Source organism: Salvia splendens, chromosome 17, assembly GCF_004379255.2.
Source record: "Salvia splendens isolate huo1 chromosome 17, SspV2, whole genome shotgun sequence".
Lineage (NCBI taxonomy): Eukaryota > Viridiplantae > Streptophyta > Magnoliopsida > Lamiales > Lamiaceae > Salvia > Salvia splendens.
In genome coordinates, this window is record NC_056048.1 from 8,582,637 (window position 1) to 8,599,833 (window position 17,197).

The following is a 17,197-nucleotide window of genomic DNA, read 5'->3' on the forward strand; positions in this document are numbered from 1 at the left end:
TAAGAACTTTTTTTTAATTGGTCCAACTAAGATGATTCATTACTTAAAAAAACTTGTATCACTATTTGATTCTTTATTATACTCCTTCCGTTCCATACTTCCGTAATATATCTTTTAAACATATTAAAATCTAAAACATTGATGTTTATGAAAAGAAATTAAAAACACAAAAAAAATCAAATAGAGAATAAAGTAAAAAAACAAAATAGTAAATGAGAGAAAAAATGAATAAAGTAAAAGGAATGATAATTTTTGCTAAAAAAAAGAAAGGTCAAAGTAGCTTGGAATAATTCAAAATAAAATACTCCCAGTTGCCATTAAAAGTATCCACTATTTCATTTTTATTTTATCCCATAAAAGTATGCATTTTTTTATTTTGAAAACTCTTGTCTCCATAATAGGATGAGACTCATTTTCTACTAATAATACTTTAGTTATTTTTTCTTTCCATATATTTCTTACTTTATCAATTGTGTATAAAAATCCGTGTCCTACCAAAAATGCATATTCTTATGGAATAAAGGAAGTACAGTATATATTGCAAGTAGCTTAAGACAGAATGAAATATCAGATTAACACTTAAAATATCATTGTACTCTTCCGTACCTAAAAATAGACTAGTTTTGACATTTTGGGTCGTCCCCATAGGTTAGACTAAGTTTAAACATGGAAAGTTTTCAACAAATAATATTCTTACACATCAGATATGGACCCCATAATTCATAGTACTTTTTTCCATCTCTTTATTGCTTTACTAATTATACATTAAATTTCATGTCATTTGTAAAATTATTTACTCCCTCCGTCCAATTAAGTTGAATCGTTTTATTCATTGGGATGTCCCAACTAAGTTGAGTTATTTTTTTAAAAAAAAATAAAACATCCAATCACTCTTATTATATTTCACCATCTATTTTATTCTCTTTTTTTATCTTTCCTATTTTATTATTCTCTACTATTTTTCAACACAATTTTTTAATCTCCATATTTAAAAGGTTTGTCTCATTTTAGCTGGAATGGAGATAAAGGATTCAACCTTATAAAAAGTTGGAAGAAATAATACTCACGAGTTACGAAGAGTCACATATTTGTTAGACCATCCACAATAGGCGCCCAGCGACCGCCCAGCCGAGCGCCGGCGCTGGGCGGTTCGCTGGGCGGTCTATTGCAGCCGCCCAGCGGCTGAGTGGAGAGAGAACCCGCGCAGCGCTGGGCGGTTATGTGGCGCTGGGCGGTCGGCTGGGCGGTCCGTTCGGCGCTATTGTAGCGCCCGGATCGCCCAGCGCACCGCCTAGCGCGAAAATTAATTTTTTTTTTCCGAAACACTATTTATACGCGCTTTGCTCGTCATTTTCATTCGCACCACTTGTTTTAACGAGTACTCTCTCTATCTTAATTTCTGTTCAAGATCAACAACGGGAAATGGATCTCAACAACGAGCCTAGTTCCGGGAGTAGCGGGTCACAAACTCCGACGATCCCTGTGGGAAGTGGATGGGGTCTGGTGCCCGGGTACTACAACATGTACCCGTGGCAGCAGATGATGTCCGGGGCCCCAATGGGGGGAGTCCGCATGCAGATGATGCCCGGGGGAGCACCGGCGACACAGTGGACTCCGGGGGTCGTACCGGCGACACAGTGGACTCCGGGGGTCGTACCGGCTACACAGGGGACTCCGGGGGTCGTACCGGCTACACAGGGGACTCCTGGGGGGTCCCCGGCGACGGCGGGGGATGTCTATCGCCCCAGTTTTGATTTTTCGACTGGGTCTTCGCACACATCGACCCAAACACCCTTGGGGTTTGATAGTTTCTCCTTAGATGAGTTGGAGTTTGATACTCTCGGAGCTCCGGAGACTCTAGTTCAAGGGGGGGGCAGTGCCGGGGTGTGGCGCCCCAAAGAAGAAGGGTAAGAAGAAGGTTGGCGAGTCGTCGCAGCCGGGTGAGGAGGAGGTACGGAGGAGGTGGACGGACGACGAGAACGTCGCGCTCAGCAAGGCGTGGGTGAGTGTTTGCGACGATCCTCTCGTTTCGAACGAGCAAAGGATCGTCAACATGTGGGGCAAGATAGCAGCAGCCTACCAGAGATTTTGCCCGGAGGGGAGGCCCCGCAACGGGGAGGATTGCCGGAAGGGCTGGAACCGAATCAGGGCGGCGGTCTCCCGATTTTCGGGTTTGTACACCAACGCACTCCGCATGATGAGCAGTGGCCAAACGGAGGATGACTGCAGGAGAATAGCGGAGAAAGCCTTCCCACTGAAGGGTTTATACAAGGACTTCACCTACTGGAACTGCTATCTTGTACTGAGCGAGTCCGAGAAGTTCCGAGTAGGTGTCGACTCTGGCTGGCCGAAGAAGCAACGACTGAACTACACCGGCGATTACAACGGCAGCAGCGGAGGTTCCCACGACCTCCCCGAGACGACGCAGGAGTTCCCCACGCCGCGTTCGGTCGGTGGCCGACCTCGCCCGATTGGGCGCAAGCGCGCTCAGTAGGCGGCGAGAGGGAACGCCGGGGCTTCCCAGGAGGTCTAGTCGGCATCCCCCCTTGGCCAATCCACCCAGGAGCTCAAATTCTTCGCTCGCGCCCAAACGCGCGCTCAGTTGATCAAGACGATGGCCGAATGGCGGGTGGCGACGGATCCCGTGGAGAAGAGCGTGCTTCAAACCTTGCTCATGAGCCTGTAGGACGAGTTGGAGGCTATACGGAGGGAGACCGGTGGCGGCGGCAGCGGCGTAGGCGGCGGAGGCGACGGCGATGGTGGCGACGGAGGCGACGACGACGGAGACGAGGAGTGAATTGTCACTCTTTTTTATTAATGTATTTTTTTTAAAATTAATGTACTTTTTTTAAATTATTGTACTTTTTTAAATTTTAATAGTATTATTAAACTTTTCCCGTATATGTCTCGTAAATTAAATTCCGTATATTGTGTGATTGTTAATTATGTCATTTTATATAATTGTTATTAGTGATGTGGCTATTGATGTGGCTGGGCTATTTATGATGTGGCTAGGCTATGGCTGGGCTATTTATGATGTGGCAGGAGGATTTTTAGTGCTAATGATGTGGCAGTGGCTAGGCTATGGCTGGGCTATTGCTGGGCTATTCCTATTGTGGAAGTCCTTAATAAATTACACTACTCCAAGTAGACGAAGAGTCCCAAAGGCTAAAACATAAGAAAAATATGACAAACAATTCCATCACCACTATCACTCCCTCTCTGCGTGTTTTAGCTTTGGAAGTGGCGTGATACAGCGACGAACTCGCACCTTTTGTTTTTACAAAAAAGGGTAAAATTTACTAATACTTCTACAAGTTTGTTTTGTTTAGTACTGCTTCCTTTCAATGTAGTATCGCCTTGAATGCTCTTTTATGGATTTTCACTGGATGGATGACTTGACCTCTCTCTGTGCTCCAAACCCTTGAACACAACACACACTTGTCAGCAAGCTTTGCACCTTTTTTTGTTTTCCCGAACAAAGTTGGAAATAAATTAAAGTAGGGTTTTAAGATGATGAAAGTACTCTGATATTCCTAGAGAGAGAAGAAGGCCTCTTCGAGAAAGAATGAAGGACCTGAATGATTACTCGACATAGTTTTTTCTTGGTCTATAGATGACATAATGAACAACAATCTTTACAAGTTATAATGTAAGTGATCCGTACATTTCCATATTTCCAAATTTTAGGCTTGGTTATTTTAATATATCAAACTATATATATTTTGGAATGCAGGTTAATCAAATTAAAGATACGTTTCCATCACTAATCTATTACCTCAACTCATTCATTTACCCACTTATTGAAGAAACACATGCTGATCTGCGCTCGAATATGGCCAATTTGCACTCTGCGCCCCTTGTACCGATACTTGGCCTTGAAGTAAACAATGGCTTCAAGGATCCGGAGAATTTATCGTACTCGTTGGAGGTAGAACAATCTGATCAAGTGTATGAACCAGAAACTAATGATTTGATTGCATTAGCAGAAGTGAGACCAAAGTGTATAGATGATTTGCATGGCCCTCAGTTATCGTATCATTTGAGGGATGAACACACAGACACGGTTTCAATCTTATCTTCCAAACTCATTAATATTCCTGACTATTCAGATGGCGAGTGCGGTGGTGGCGAAGGAAATGGTGAATTCAGAAACATAATGTTTGCTTTCTATCTTACAAATTTGACAACAAATCTACGGATATGGAGTGCTTTGCATTCGGATGAAGGAACAAATACGGGCATCCTCACCTCTCTTTGTAAATTTAATCCATCTGTAAGATTTCTCTTTCATTTCATGTTTATGGACATAGTAACTATATATGCAAAGCATCTTTCTCATGTTTTGCAGATGGAGGAGAATTGTGGCGTTTGCACCGAGAAGATTGAGACTACTCAAGTCTTTGAGTCAAGGAAAGTTATCAAGTCATTAGGGCTTGATGATTCTCAAAGGGATGCTATCTTGCAATGCATTGCATTGAGGGAATGCAATAATCGGAATAGTGTTAGGCTGATATGGGGTCCTCCCGGAACTGGCAAAACGAAGACAACTGCTTCCTTGCTATTTTCCTTGTTCAAGATGAAGTGCAGGACGGTCACTTGTGCTCCCACCAATGTGGCCATTTTAGGAGTCGCCAAGCGCCTGAGGAGCTGTCTGAACGGGACGCTGGAGCATAATACCTATGGGTTAGGTGACGTGGTTTTGTCTGGAAACAAGAAGCGAATGAATATTGTTGATCATGAAGATGTTCATGACGTCTTTCTTGAGTATCGTATCTCTGCACTGCTGTGTTGCTTCTAGCCGGAATCTGGGTGGAGAGGTAGCATTAAGAAGATGATTCACCTGCTTGAAGACCCTGACATTCCGTATCAACGATACTTGGATAATTTGAAGCGCAAAGATGATGAAAGTGAGAGTGCAGAAGACAACAGCAATAATAAGGATGAAGATGATCTTGTTGAGAATGGGAGGTTCGAAGGGAAGTCCATAAACGACTTCATGAGGAAGTTAGTCACTGAAAATACAAAGGAGAACAAGAAGAAGAACAAGCAGCTAAAGAAGAAGAAAAAGGAGAAGGAAGAGGAGAACAACAAGGTGAATTCTCAAGAGATCGTTCCATTGACTTTCGAGGAATATTTTGCAATGGAGTTCTCTAGTACCTGCACTAGAATTGTTGTTTGTACAGAATTGCTGTACACTCATATGCCTACTTCATGTCTTCCATTGGACGAGGTGAACAAGATGATTAAACCTCTCTCTGGCCTCCAAACAATTGAAAATATATCCTTTAATGGAAAAGAACGAAGGTGATTTATGTAGGATTAGGGTTGAGTGTTTAGAAAAGAACTGAAATTGCTACATGCAACGAAAGTCCCTCAGTTTATACAGCGTTATGAGGTCAAAAACTTTTGCTTGCAAAATTCCCGCTTTGGTCTTTTGCACCGTTTCAAGCTCGGCCAAGATGCATGAAACAGCGCCATTTGAGCTGGCGATAATTGACGAAGCTGCGTGATAGGGACCTGATATTCTATTTTATCCCGGAAGGGAGCTGATATTCTCTCCTTATATTTGTTTAGTTTATTTATGTTTTAGTATTATTTAGTTGTTATGATTTTATTTACTTTCTATAGTGGTTAGGATTTGATTTCCTTTTGATTCCTAGGAGATCTTTTTGTACCACACGTATTATAAATATGTGTGGAGTCTTTTATTACTATGAAGCGGAATGAATTAAATTAATATTTATCATTCTCTCCACCGGTTCTCCCTCTCGGAGAAACCGCCAGTTCTCTCAAACTCACGCTATTTCATTTAATTTCTTCAGATAGGAATTAATCTCATACTGCATGGGTTAAAGAATGCGAATCCACAATCACTCTGCAGATTCTCGGGCTCCGCCATGCCACACTGGTCGGCTATGAGAAGCAGCTCCCTGCAATGGTTATAAGCGAGGTTCACAATCCTCTTAAGCTTGTAAAAATCTATACATCAAGTTATTTTTACATTAACACTTTATTTGAATTGACAGGTTTGTGAGAAAGCTGGATTTGGGAGGAGTTTATTTGAGAGGCTTGTGCTATTAGGCCACAGCAAGCACTTGCTTAATGTTCAATACAGAATGGTAGGAATGTCACATGGAGAACACATGATAGACAGTTCCTCAAGGAGGAGTTATTTGGATCATATTCATTCATAAATGTGACGAATGGTAGGGAGGAATTCGATGCTAGGTATAGTCGAAAAAACATCGTTGAAGTTTCTGTGGTTGCTCACATAGTGTCTAAACTACACAAAAGTAGAATCTTACTTTTTCTACTTTGAGAATAATAGTAGATGATTTGAACTCTTAACTTCTACTTTGTTTGGTAGAATCTATGAAAACTAAGGAGAAGATTCGAGTAGGCTGCATCTCAGATGCTCTAGGGAAGACCTACAGCTCTGATGCCAAAGATAAGTTCTATGTGAATGTTCGATCTGTTGATGGCTTTCAAGGTGGTGAGGAAGATATAATAATAATCTCTACTGTTTGCTGCAACGGGAATGGTTCGATTGGATTTCTTGAGAATCTTCAAAGAACCAATGTAGCCTTGACTAGAGAAAGGTATCTATTATCTATTTAAAGATATATATCTAGAACTTTGATTCAATTATGCTCAAGTTTCACACCATCACATATTCCTCTCTAGATACTGTTTGTGGATCCTGGGCAACGCTGCAACGTTGGAGAACAGTGGCTCTGTTTGGGGAAGGCTAGTCACAGATGCCAAGACCCGTGGCTGCTATCATGATGCTTTTGAGGACAAAAACTTATGTCATGACATCTGCAACGTATTGATCGACCTCGGTCAGCTGAGGTCCTTGTTCGCACCCGAATCTACAATATTCAAAGAAGCTAAGTGGAAGGTCTGCTATCTACTTCTGATATGTATTGCTGTTAAGGGCTCTCTCCCTTAACTCGGATCTGCCGGCGATAACGGTGTAGAACGAAGGGATAATCGGACGTCTTGGGCTCTCCCCAAGATCAGCTCCAGCAAGGTTTATGCAAAGAAAGCTATAAAGAACGATAAAGAAGACTTAACTAAAGGAAATTGTGTATTTCATTGATTGATTAAAGAGAATCACAATAGCCCTATTTATAATAAGCAAAAGATATGAAAGGATATGCTAAATCAATGCTAAACTAACTAAGAGAGATTTGGGGATATTCTTGGAGATATTCACGTATCAATTGCCTATTCCATCAATGATCTATATATAGTTCATTCTGTCATTCATTTTTCTCTTCAGGTTTGCTTCAGCGCTGAATTCCACGAGTCTATAACAACACACTGCAGCCCAGAAATTCTGAAGGAGGAGACTTCTCTTCTCTTCTAAAGAAGCTCTCAAATGGGTGATGCCAGCAGCGCGAGGATGCAGCTGGCATCCGTAATGAAGAGCCCTTGTCTCGGTTTCTGCATCAGGATGTCGTGAAGGGATCAGTGAGGTTGTTTTGGACTATCGACATTCTGAGGGAGAACTCTACAGACACACAAGTGATCAAAGTCCTCGATATTCTACCGGTATCCCAAGTAGTAGAAGTTGTCAAGAAATTCGATGTTCTTGTTGGGAACTACACTGTCAATCAAATGAACCGTTGTCTGTACAAGGAATCAGAAGGGTAACCCTGACTTCCCTAAACCCTATTACCGTACACATGCTACGCTTTGCTATGTTATCTCATGTATGGCTATATGTGATGCAGAGGACTAGTCCTGCCGATGTCATGGCCAGTTGATCAAGCTAATTCTAGAAGCAACTACTCTAGTACTGATCTAGCAATGCAACTAGCAACAATGAGTTTTGTGAATGATCCTAGAAGAAGGTAAAATAATATTAGGAATCGCTTTTAACGTATCGTATGAACCAGTGTCAAAGCACATAATGCTCTACAACAGTTATATGTATGGTGTTACTAAGCAACAACTACTATATAGTTAACAGCCTAATCCACATGTTGGGATATCTAAACATCTTCACCTTTTGGCTTGACTTTTGAACACGCGGAGATGCCTGACCTAGGGTATGAGCCCTCTCAATTTTGTCCACCGAAAAGCCTGGTCTTCACATGTTTTAGTGTTCCTGGATCTATATATGCATTTATATGTAACAGCTACACCATCTGGATTTGACCTTGGAATGTAGAATTGGCTCTAAGAATAATACAGGCTTAGGGTGCTGAACTTCTCACATCAAATTTCCACACCATAAATGCTTGTAACTCTTGTCATTGAAAAAATTTCAGTCAAGGGAATGCTGTGTAACTATTCAGCAAACTTTTTTTATATCATTCCCACATACTACACTGTGTAAGAAGGAAATATAAATTATTATTTTGACCAAGAAATGTAAACCCTAGGTAAACCCACCGAATAAGTAATGTCACTATTTCGTATCAAAGGCACTCATAAAATTTTTATTTTAAAAAATTGAACATTACCTGTTAAACTTTGCAGCGAAATTAGACTATCGAGACTTTATACACAACATGACACCATTTTCTAACTTCCACAATCGACTAGTGAGGATGCATCCGTTGCACTACTCTGATAAAAACTCTACCACTTAACCTGCAGGGTGGTGGAATAACAGGGTGGAAGAAGAGGGGGAGTGAGCTCGACAGCTCAGTAGCAATACCCTCACTACAGAATTCAACCTTTTAAGAAAAGACAAAGGTTTATAACAATTATATTGATTATTTCTCAGTTTGTATTCTTTTCTAGTTTCTTGATTTACACATTTTCTTTATGTATTAATTATTTACGCTCTTTCATAATTCTAATAAACATAGTTTCCTATATTCTTTAAGGCTATCCACAGTGGGGTGGACGATAGCGCGCCCGATGCATCGGACGCGCTATCGTCCGCCATTGTGGCTCCGCGGACGACGGACAATGCATCGTCCGCGCTCGACGCTTAGTCCGCAGATGAAGCGCGGACGATAGGGCATCGTCCGCGCCATCGTCCGCCCACTGTGGGCGACGTGGATGATGACGCAGACAATGCAACGCGTTTTAGTTTTTTTTTTTTAATTCGAAAATTTTGTTATATATATACCCCAGCTTCACTTTTCATTTGTAACTTTTCGATTAACTTTTAAACTCTCAAATTACGCTATAAAATGGATTCCGGTGGATACTCAACTCCTAGTAGCCCGATGTTTGGAGATGGCGCACGGTGGCCGGGTACACAACCTGGCGAATATCGGTCGTTCAACGCCAACACGCAGTACGATCCGGACTTCAGTACGGATTCGTACGGTCTCTCCGACATGGAGCCGTCTCCAACTCGCGCCGCCGCTTCCCGTCGCGCCGCCGCCGCCCCCGCCCCCGCCAGAAAGAAGCGGACAAAGCACCGGGCGCACAAGTTGCCACCTCCGACAACTTGTGAAGAGTACGCCCCGGCCGTACGAACTACCAGCCTGATGAAACCCTCGTCTTGGCGAGGTGTTGGGTGGATATATCGGAGGACCTGATATTCGTGAACAACCAAAACTAGCTCGCGTAATGGGAGCGCATCGCCGAGCGCGTACAAGCGCCAACGGGAGCCGCTCCGCAAGCACTGGGATCAGGTGGAGAAGCAAGTCAACCTGTTCGCGGCGGAGTACGAGCAGTGCTCAAGGGATCAGGGAAGCGGCGAGAGCTTGAGCGACGTGTGCGATAGAGCGTTGTTGTCGTACCCGTCCATGTACGGCGACTTCAAGCATTTCAACATCTGGGCGCTCTTGAGGGATAAGCAGAAGTTCCAAGGCGGGATTCTGCACACCGGTGTGGCGAAGAGGACGAAGACCACCGACACTGGTGGTTACACGACCAGCGAAAGCGGAACTTGTCCGGTGGACCTCAACTAGACGTGCACAGAGGAAGAGATTTCCGGCACACCGATGTCCTCCCAGCGGCGTCCCATAGGCGTCAAGGTTGCGATGAACAAGGGGAAGGGGAAGGCAACATCCTCCTCGCCCCCCCCCCCCCCTCGCCGACCCCGACCCCGGCCCCGTTGACACTTGCCTATGCGGATTTGGCAAAGGCCTTGATGGCACGGACGTTGTTGGATACGCACAAAGCCTTTATGAAGTGTACGGATCCGTTCAGAGCCAAATTCCTCTAGAGGTTGATCGATGAGTTGAGCCGGAAGTTCGGACTTTTGTAGGATAGTCAATTTTTTTTCCTAACCCGTGTAACTTTTTTTTATAATCAATGATTTTTTTGTCGTTCTTAGTTAATCGTTGTGTTTTTTCTAAGTTTGCATTTATATATTTGAAAACATTTAAATTAATTAACAAAATAATAGTAAAATGCTTAGGGCGCGCCTTAGGGCGCCCCACTGTAGGTGGAAGGGGAGGATGATAAAAATGCTGACGTGGCGGTGCATAGAGCGGGCTTTAGGGCGCCCCTTAGGGCGCCCCACTGTGGATGCTCTTAGTTTCCTCACTAATAATTATTTGCTTTTGTAATTATTGGGTCACACAATCATACTCCCTCCGTCTCATAAAAATATGGGCAATGAGTATGGCACGAGAATTAAGACAAAATTGGTAAAATAAGAGAGATGAGGAGAATGATATGCTAAGGTAAGAGAGAGGGGAGAATGATAGTTAAAGTAGTGTTAGTGGATAGTGGGACCTACATTAAATTGATATAACATTCCAAAAATAGAATGCACATATTTTTATGGGACAGAAGAAAATGGAAAGTGCACATATTTTTATGGGACGAGGCAGTATAATATAGCTTCATATATTCCGAAATCACTATTTATTTTTATTATGTGTCCTAATATTGCCAAATTCACATAAAAATATTCATTTCATTTAATTATGTGTCCTAATATTGCCAAATTCATACAAATATATTCATTTCATTTAGTTCTCAATTATTCGTGAGTATCACATAATCATCATTATACAATGTCATTATTATACCATGTCTTATTATGTTCCCAATATTTTGTACCCGAAATCCTCATAAATTCTTTTGATTAACATTAAATCAAGTAGTTTTATATCTTCTTTATATAAAAATACATATTTCCATATAATCATTTAATTTATTCAATTAATCAATATTATTTATTTACACTTATTCTTTTCTTATAAGCATATTCCTTCTCACAATCTGTCCTGCGTCCTATTTTCATACCCAAAATCATGCATTCAATAATTTATAACTTTAAGACACATTTTTATCCACACAACAACACAGACAAATTACATAAATCATCACATTTCAAGGCACATATAACGACTATCAGCATTCTCACAGGGGACAGCCCTATTGTGTCGTCCGAGACTTTACAAGGGAGGGGAGCGGCGTGATAGATAGGAGGGCAATGTCGAGCGCCACTCGGCGCCTATTGCACGCATAGCGACCGACTAGAGACCGTCGTCCGCATTTTATTTTATTTAAATTTTATTATTTCAATTCTCTATATATACGGCTTATTGCAGTTCATTTTATTCAGACCTCTCATTCTACTTAGTACAAATTTTTTCATACACATTTCTCTTTACATATAATGAATCACAATAGCGATTTCCTGAACACCGACGAAACACAATATCCCCCATGCAGACCAGATAAGGGGCGTCGTATCTAGGTTCACCGGCACCTACGAGAACAACGTCCGCTCGATGCGATTTATTTTCTCTCATATTTGTGTGCTTAAAAGAGCACAATTATATACAATTCAATACTACAGCAAATCCCACTAAATATGGAGCTAATTACAAAAGATAATTTGACAGAATATATGCTAAACAAATGGGCATATGATAAATAAGGAAGACAAATCAAAAGGATATTATCATATCCTTCAGGTCAAAGGACAAATCTTTGCATTTGAGAAGCCTTTGCTTTTTCTCGAGAAATCTCTTCACAGAGTCTGCGGCAAGCAGAGTTTCACACAATTCCAACCGTAGGAGGCTTGGTATGCCAGCTAGTTGATCGCAGTTGCGCAGCTTAAGTGTTCTAAGTTCAGGAAAGTGCGGGCGGAAGATAACCAAATCTCTAAGTCAGTTTCTTCAATATGCAAGACTTAAAGAGTGCAAAAACCTTCGTCCTTTGTTACCCAAATCTGTCCCACGAATCCTTATCTTTCAACTTGAGAACCTCTAGCTTCTCCAGAAGTCCTATAATGCTAATTTGACTCCAATCAAGATAAGTGCCTGCTAACGTTAGGCTCTTTAGTGTTGATGGAAATTTATCATGTGGGGGAAGACTATCCAGTTGACCATTTGGATATGTATTATTTAGTACTACCTCCTCCCCCAAATATTGTCCCACTTTGACCCGGCACTGATTTTAAGAAATGTAATGAAAAGTTAGTTGAAGAAGTTTGTGGATTATGGGTCCTACTTTTATATATTAGTTTTATAATAAAATGTGAGTAGGAATGGATTAGTGGAATATGTGGTCCACTACCAAAAATGACAAAAGTGAAATGAAACAAACTTTAGGGGACGAACAAAAATGAAAAAATGAGACAAACTTTCAAGGATACATGTAGCAGCTTCAAATTTTCTAGATATTTCAATGCTTCCAAACTATCAAATGATAGCAAGGATAATTTCCTACGAATACCTAGTTTCTTCAAATTACGAGCCCTCTTAAACAATTCTTTTGTGCAACTTTAGGGTGAAAAAGTGGCTAAATATTCAAGTTTTTCATTACCCTTCTCATCTTTACTAAGCTTGCACAAATTAGATGAAGCATTTGTTTTGAAGTGCCTTAACTGTGTGAACTCCACAATATTTGGTTTAATATTAAGGGTACAAGATGTTGTATTGACTATAAGAGTTTGTCTGTTCCACAACTGTGAGAAACGAGCAGGAAGAATACTCATATTGGAGGACAAAGCTAGGTACCTCAAGTGGCAAATGGAACATATCGGAATCAATATGAAGGAATTTGATTTGCTTAGCATCCAAAACTCTGAGTAATTTGAAGGATTATGGGGAAATAAGTTGTACAAGTGAACACACATGGTCCTCATGGGAAACAAACAAGGAACGGGTACGAGGGCACGTAGATTTGCTAAAGATTCTGGAGTATTATAGTGAATAGAAAGAAGACAAGCCTCTGACAGTTAAGAAATATTCCATACTCAAACTTGATTTATGTGAGGAAATTTGTCAGGACTGCACTTTGCTAAGGATAGCAAACGCGGTTTATCGCGACTAGGGGTTTATATACTTTCTATTCTCTTGCAAGTTGCTATGCAAACAGGAGGAGGTTTAACTTGGAGACGTTTAATTTGGAGAAAATAGGATCCGTGGGGCACTCACATTGGCGTGTTTTTAAGTAAAAACGCCAACTACAGTATTTATCGTAACACGCCCACTTGGTTGGCGTGTTTAATTAAAAAACGCCAACTACGTTGGCGTGTCAAGCAAATTTCGGATAAAATAAATCATATTATATAATTTATAATCGCCTATTCCGCTGGCGCTTTTAAATTAGAAACGCCGACACCACTGGCGTGTTTCAAGTAAAAACGCCAACGACGGTGGCGTGTTTTAATTAAAAACGCCAACACCACTGGCGTGTTTATGCAGAATGATATATCAGACTCTTCTCCCACAAATCGCGAAACTCACACCATACACATCGCGATTTTATCCACACAACGCCCTCTTCTCTGTGATTTCGCCCTCCCTCCATCAATCGGTGCTATTCTTCCCCATATTTCATATACTTTTCGGTTAGTATGCTTATCTTTTACAATATTAGAGTAACTGTTTGATAGTTATTTAGGATTTGTAGTGGATTAGGATTTGTAATGGGTAGTAAATTGAGTTGAAATTCTGTGTTGCATTATTATTTAGCATATTGGCTTGTTTGAATGACATTATTGTTGATTAATAGTTGAGATATTGGTATTTTAAATTGGGCAACTTGATTTGGTTTATGTGGGTTTTAAAGTGGTGTTGCATTATTTGGGTTTAGGTATTACATTATTTGATATTGGGTTCAATAGTGACAAATTATTGAAATTGTTTAGGTTGATGTATATTGTTTAGTTTGTTTTGTGTAATGTTGTGTAGGTGAATTATGTTATAATTTTGTGTAACTTTGTGTAGTTGAATTTGTGTAATGTTGTGTAGGTGAATTTGTGCATTTGTGTATTGTGCATTATTTGATATTGGTGTTCCATTTTGTGATATTGGCTTAAATAGTATCCAATTATTGAAATTGTTTAGGTTTGTGTATTGTTTAATTTAAATTATGAATGTTGTGTAGGTGAATTATGGCATCATCTTCAAGTTCTCGTCGAAGACTCTTATGTGGTCCTGAGGACCCTTCCGTCTTGTATCTTCAGAGACAACACGTCTCTAATAATATATGGGCAGGAGTTGAAACAGAAGACGTCCGCTACAGAAGATATGAAGGAATAATTTGGGATGTATTGGCAGTAATAGACGAGATGGGGTTCGGCGGTATATTGAGGTGTGGTCAACCAAAGGACATTGACCACCATCTTATTACCGCGTTGATTGAACGATGGAAACCAGAGACTCACACGTTTCACTTTTCAGTCGGTGAAGCGACAGTGACTTTGGAAGACGTGGAGGTCTTACGGGGCCTCAAAGTTGACGGTGATGCTTTGACGAGTTACATCCCCACTAAGGATGTCAACTATTGGATACAACTGTCTTTGGATTATCTTGGATTTATACCAGATACAGTTGAGTTGAAACAAATGGTTTGGAAGCAGACAAGCTTATCAAATCAACTAAGGATTGAGTTGAGTGATGAACACGACCAGTATATATATGTTCAACGTGCTCGTGTTTATTGTCTGCTTTTACTTGGTGGTCTGATGATCCCGAACGCTTCCGGAAATAAAATTCCATTCTTCTACTTGCAATTTTGCATGGATGTAGAACGATATTCTAGCTATAGCTAGGGTGGTGCGACTCTTGCTTGCTTGTACCATAATTTATGTGAAGCTTCCCTTACTAGGATGAGCGATGTCGGGGGAGCTTGTACTTTGTTACAGCCATGGGTTTGGGAGAGAACCACATAAATCCCTTGAATTGTGTTTGTTGCTCTCACATTATGTAACTGACCTTTTGTATCATTTTTGCACACCTTATCATGCACCCACGAGGTAAGTGGTGTCGCACACTCTCTTGATGCAATTGACCGCTCATTGAACCATTCTATTGTCCTCCAAAATGTCATATCAATGCAAGTTTTGATTGGGAGTTCTCTTGCGCCTCTAACACATTGTTGTAAGATTCCTCCATATTAGTGGTCATCTCACCCCATCTTTTGTGTTTGTCGTTCGCCAAATTCCATTTTTCTAAATCCACGGTATCAAGGTACTGCAAAGCCTCGTTGTTGACGTCTCGAAGTAAACGACGTCTTTTCTTAAACTTATGCTTTTTGGTAGCAATACTAATTTTCTAAACCAATCTTTTAACCATGATACCTTTGTGATTCTGCAGAACATTCTTTCTAACATGTACCAAGCAAAACCTGTGATGACCTTTAGGTTCTTCTTTCCATATGAGAGAATTCATTGCATCTATGATTCCCACATGCCTATCAGATATTACACATATTTCATGCTTTGCTACATGAAGTCTTATGCGTTCCATAAACCAATTCCAACTTTCTTTGGTTTCCTCATCAACAATGGCATATGCAACAGGCAAACATTTCTTATTAGCATCAAATCCAACGGCAATAAGAATTTTACCTCGACATCGTCCACGTAGATGAGTTCCATCAACTGTTAAAACAGGTTTGCATAGTTGAAAAGCCTCCACAGCTGGTCCAAAAGCCCAAAATACGTACTTGAAAACCTTGTTCATATACCAGGATTTTGTCTTTGCATTTCATTCAAATAAGACGGTAAAACTTTGAATGACCACTCCCATAAATCATATACAAGCTCAATAGCTGTCCTCCGAGCATACCATGCTTTCTTGTAACTAATTTTCACATGAAATCTATTTTCAATATCCGCCACAATAGCTTTTACCTTGTAGGTAGGATCGTTTTCTATCTGATGTCGAACACTCAATGATATCATGGACGACGAAAGATTAGCGTGCCCATTATAATTACGATCCCCCATACAAGTATGAGCAGTGCTAAACACTCTAATTTGCCAGTGTTCATCATGCTTTCTCAATGTTGCTCGACACTCCCACAAACATTTCGGTAATGACTTATCTTCTGGATTTCCTTGTGGCCACTTACAAAATGCATGACATCTCTTTCCTTTACTTTCAGCAATTGTATATTGTCGAATTTTTTCTAAATGCCAAAAAGTCACAGATGTCTTCAATTCCAACTTCGTTCTAAATTTAGTATGCAAACCGACATTGGTAGGATCTTTTTCACTCCAATAATGCACACTGAGATCAGCAGGCTCAAAGTTCTTTGGATCAAAACTATCATATGTACCTGGTAAGGTGCGAAAATAGTTCATTCCACGTTGTGGGAACTGTGGAACTACTCTTCCTCCAACTGCTCTTCCTCCAACCGCTGTTTCACCAACCACTGTTTCTCCAACCACTATTTCTCCAACTGGAATGGATGGTCTTGAATCAATAAATTGTTCATCATCAGACGGATCACCATCTGAGTCTGTACTAACAGTGTTTACATCTTCAGAATCATAAGGTAATTGTGGATCAAGAAAGTCGGCTTTATCATGACCTATAATGTCATCAACCACATGACAATTGTCATTGTCCCCTAAACGCACGCCTCTAATATCAAAATCTTGTGTTGCCGAGAAAATAGGTAATTGGGCTCTCGTAGACGTACCAACATCATAACTTATGACATGATGACTATTTTGTTGAGTATTTACCGAATACTCAACAAGTAATTCAATTTGACCTCCTGTAGCCATACTCTCACTGAACATTAGTGGCATGCATAATTCTTCTAGTAAAGTACTTATAAACGTGACTCCGGATCCAACAAATATAGTACATTTCCATATTATTTGAACTTTATTTTCAAATATGCTTATCCCCATGCTTTCACAAATTATTTCCACAAGTTTATCGTAGGAAACACTTTCATCCAACATAATGAATCCTTTTGAAAAAGGAGGATCATATGAAATAACTGCTCCGGGAATTATCTTTCCACCTCAATATAAATTCACACACCACGTCATTCTATCTACAATAATGTA

The 17,197-nt window shown here is 40.6% G+C and overlaps 1 protein-coding gene and 1 pseudogene across 1 annotated transcript; both read left to right on the plus strand.

The window, feature by feature from the left end:
• Nucleotides 1-4,834: 4,834 nt before the first annotated feature.
• LOC121774265 lies at nucleotides 4,835-14,142 on the plus strand (annotated as a pseudogene).
• A 139-nt stretch (nucleotides 14,143-14,281) lies between these two features.
• LOC121774266 (protein MAIN-LIKE 1-like) lies at nucleotides 14,282-14,941 on the plus strand. The gene has a single exon (XM_042171170.1). It carries the CDS (start codon nucleotides 14,282-14,284, stop codon nucleotides 14,939-14,941), a length of 660 nt encoding a protein of 219 aa, XP_042027104.1.
• Nucleotides 14,942-17,197: the final 2,256 nt, after the last annotated feature.

Coding starts and splice junctions, on each gene's coding strand:
- LOC121774266 (XM_042171170.1), top strand. CDS start 14,282: ATGGCATCATCTTCAAGTTCTCGTCGAAGACTCTTATGTGGTCCTGAG.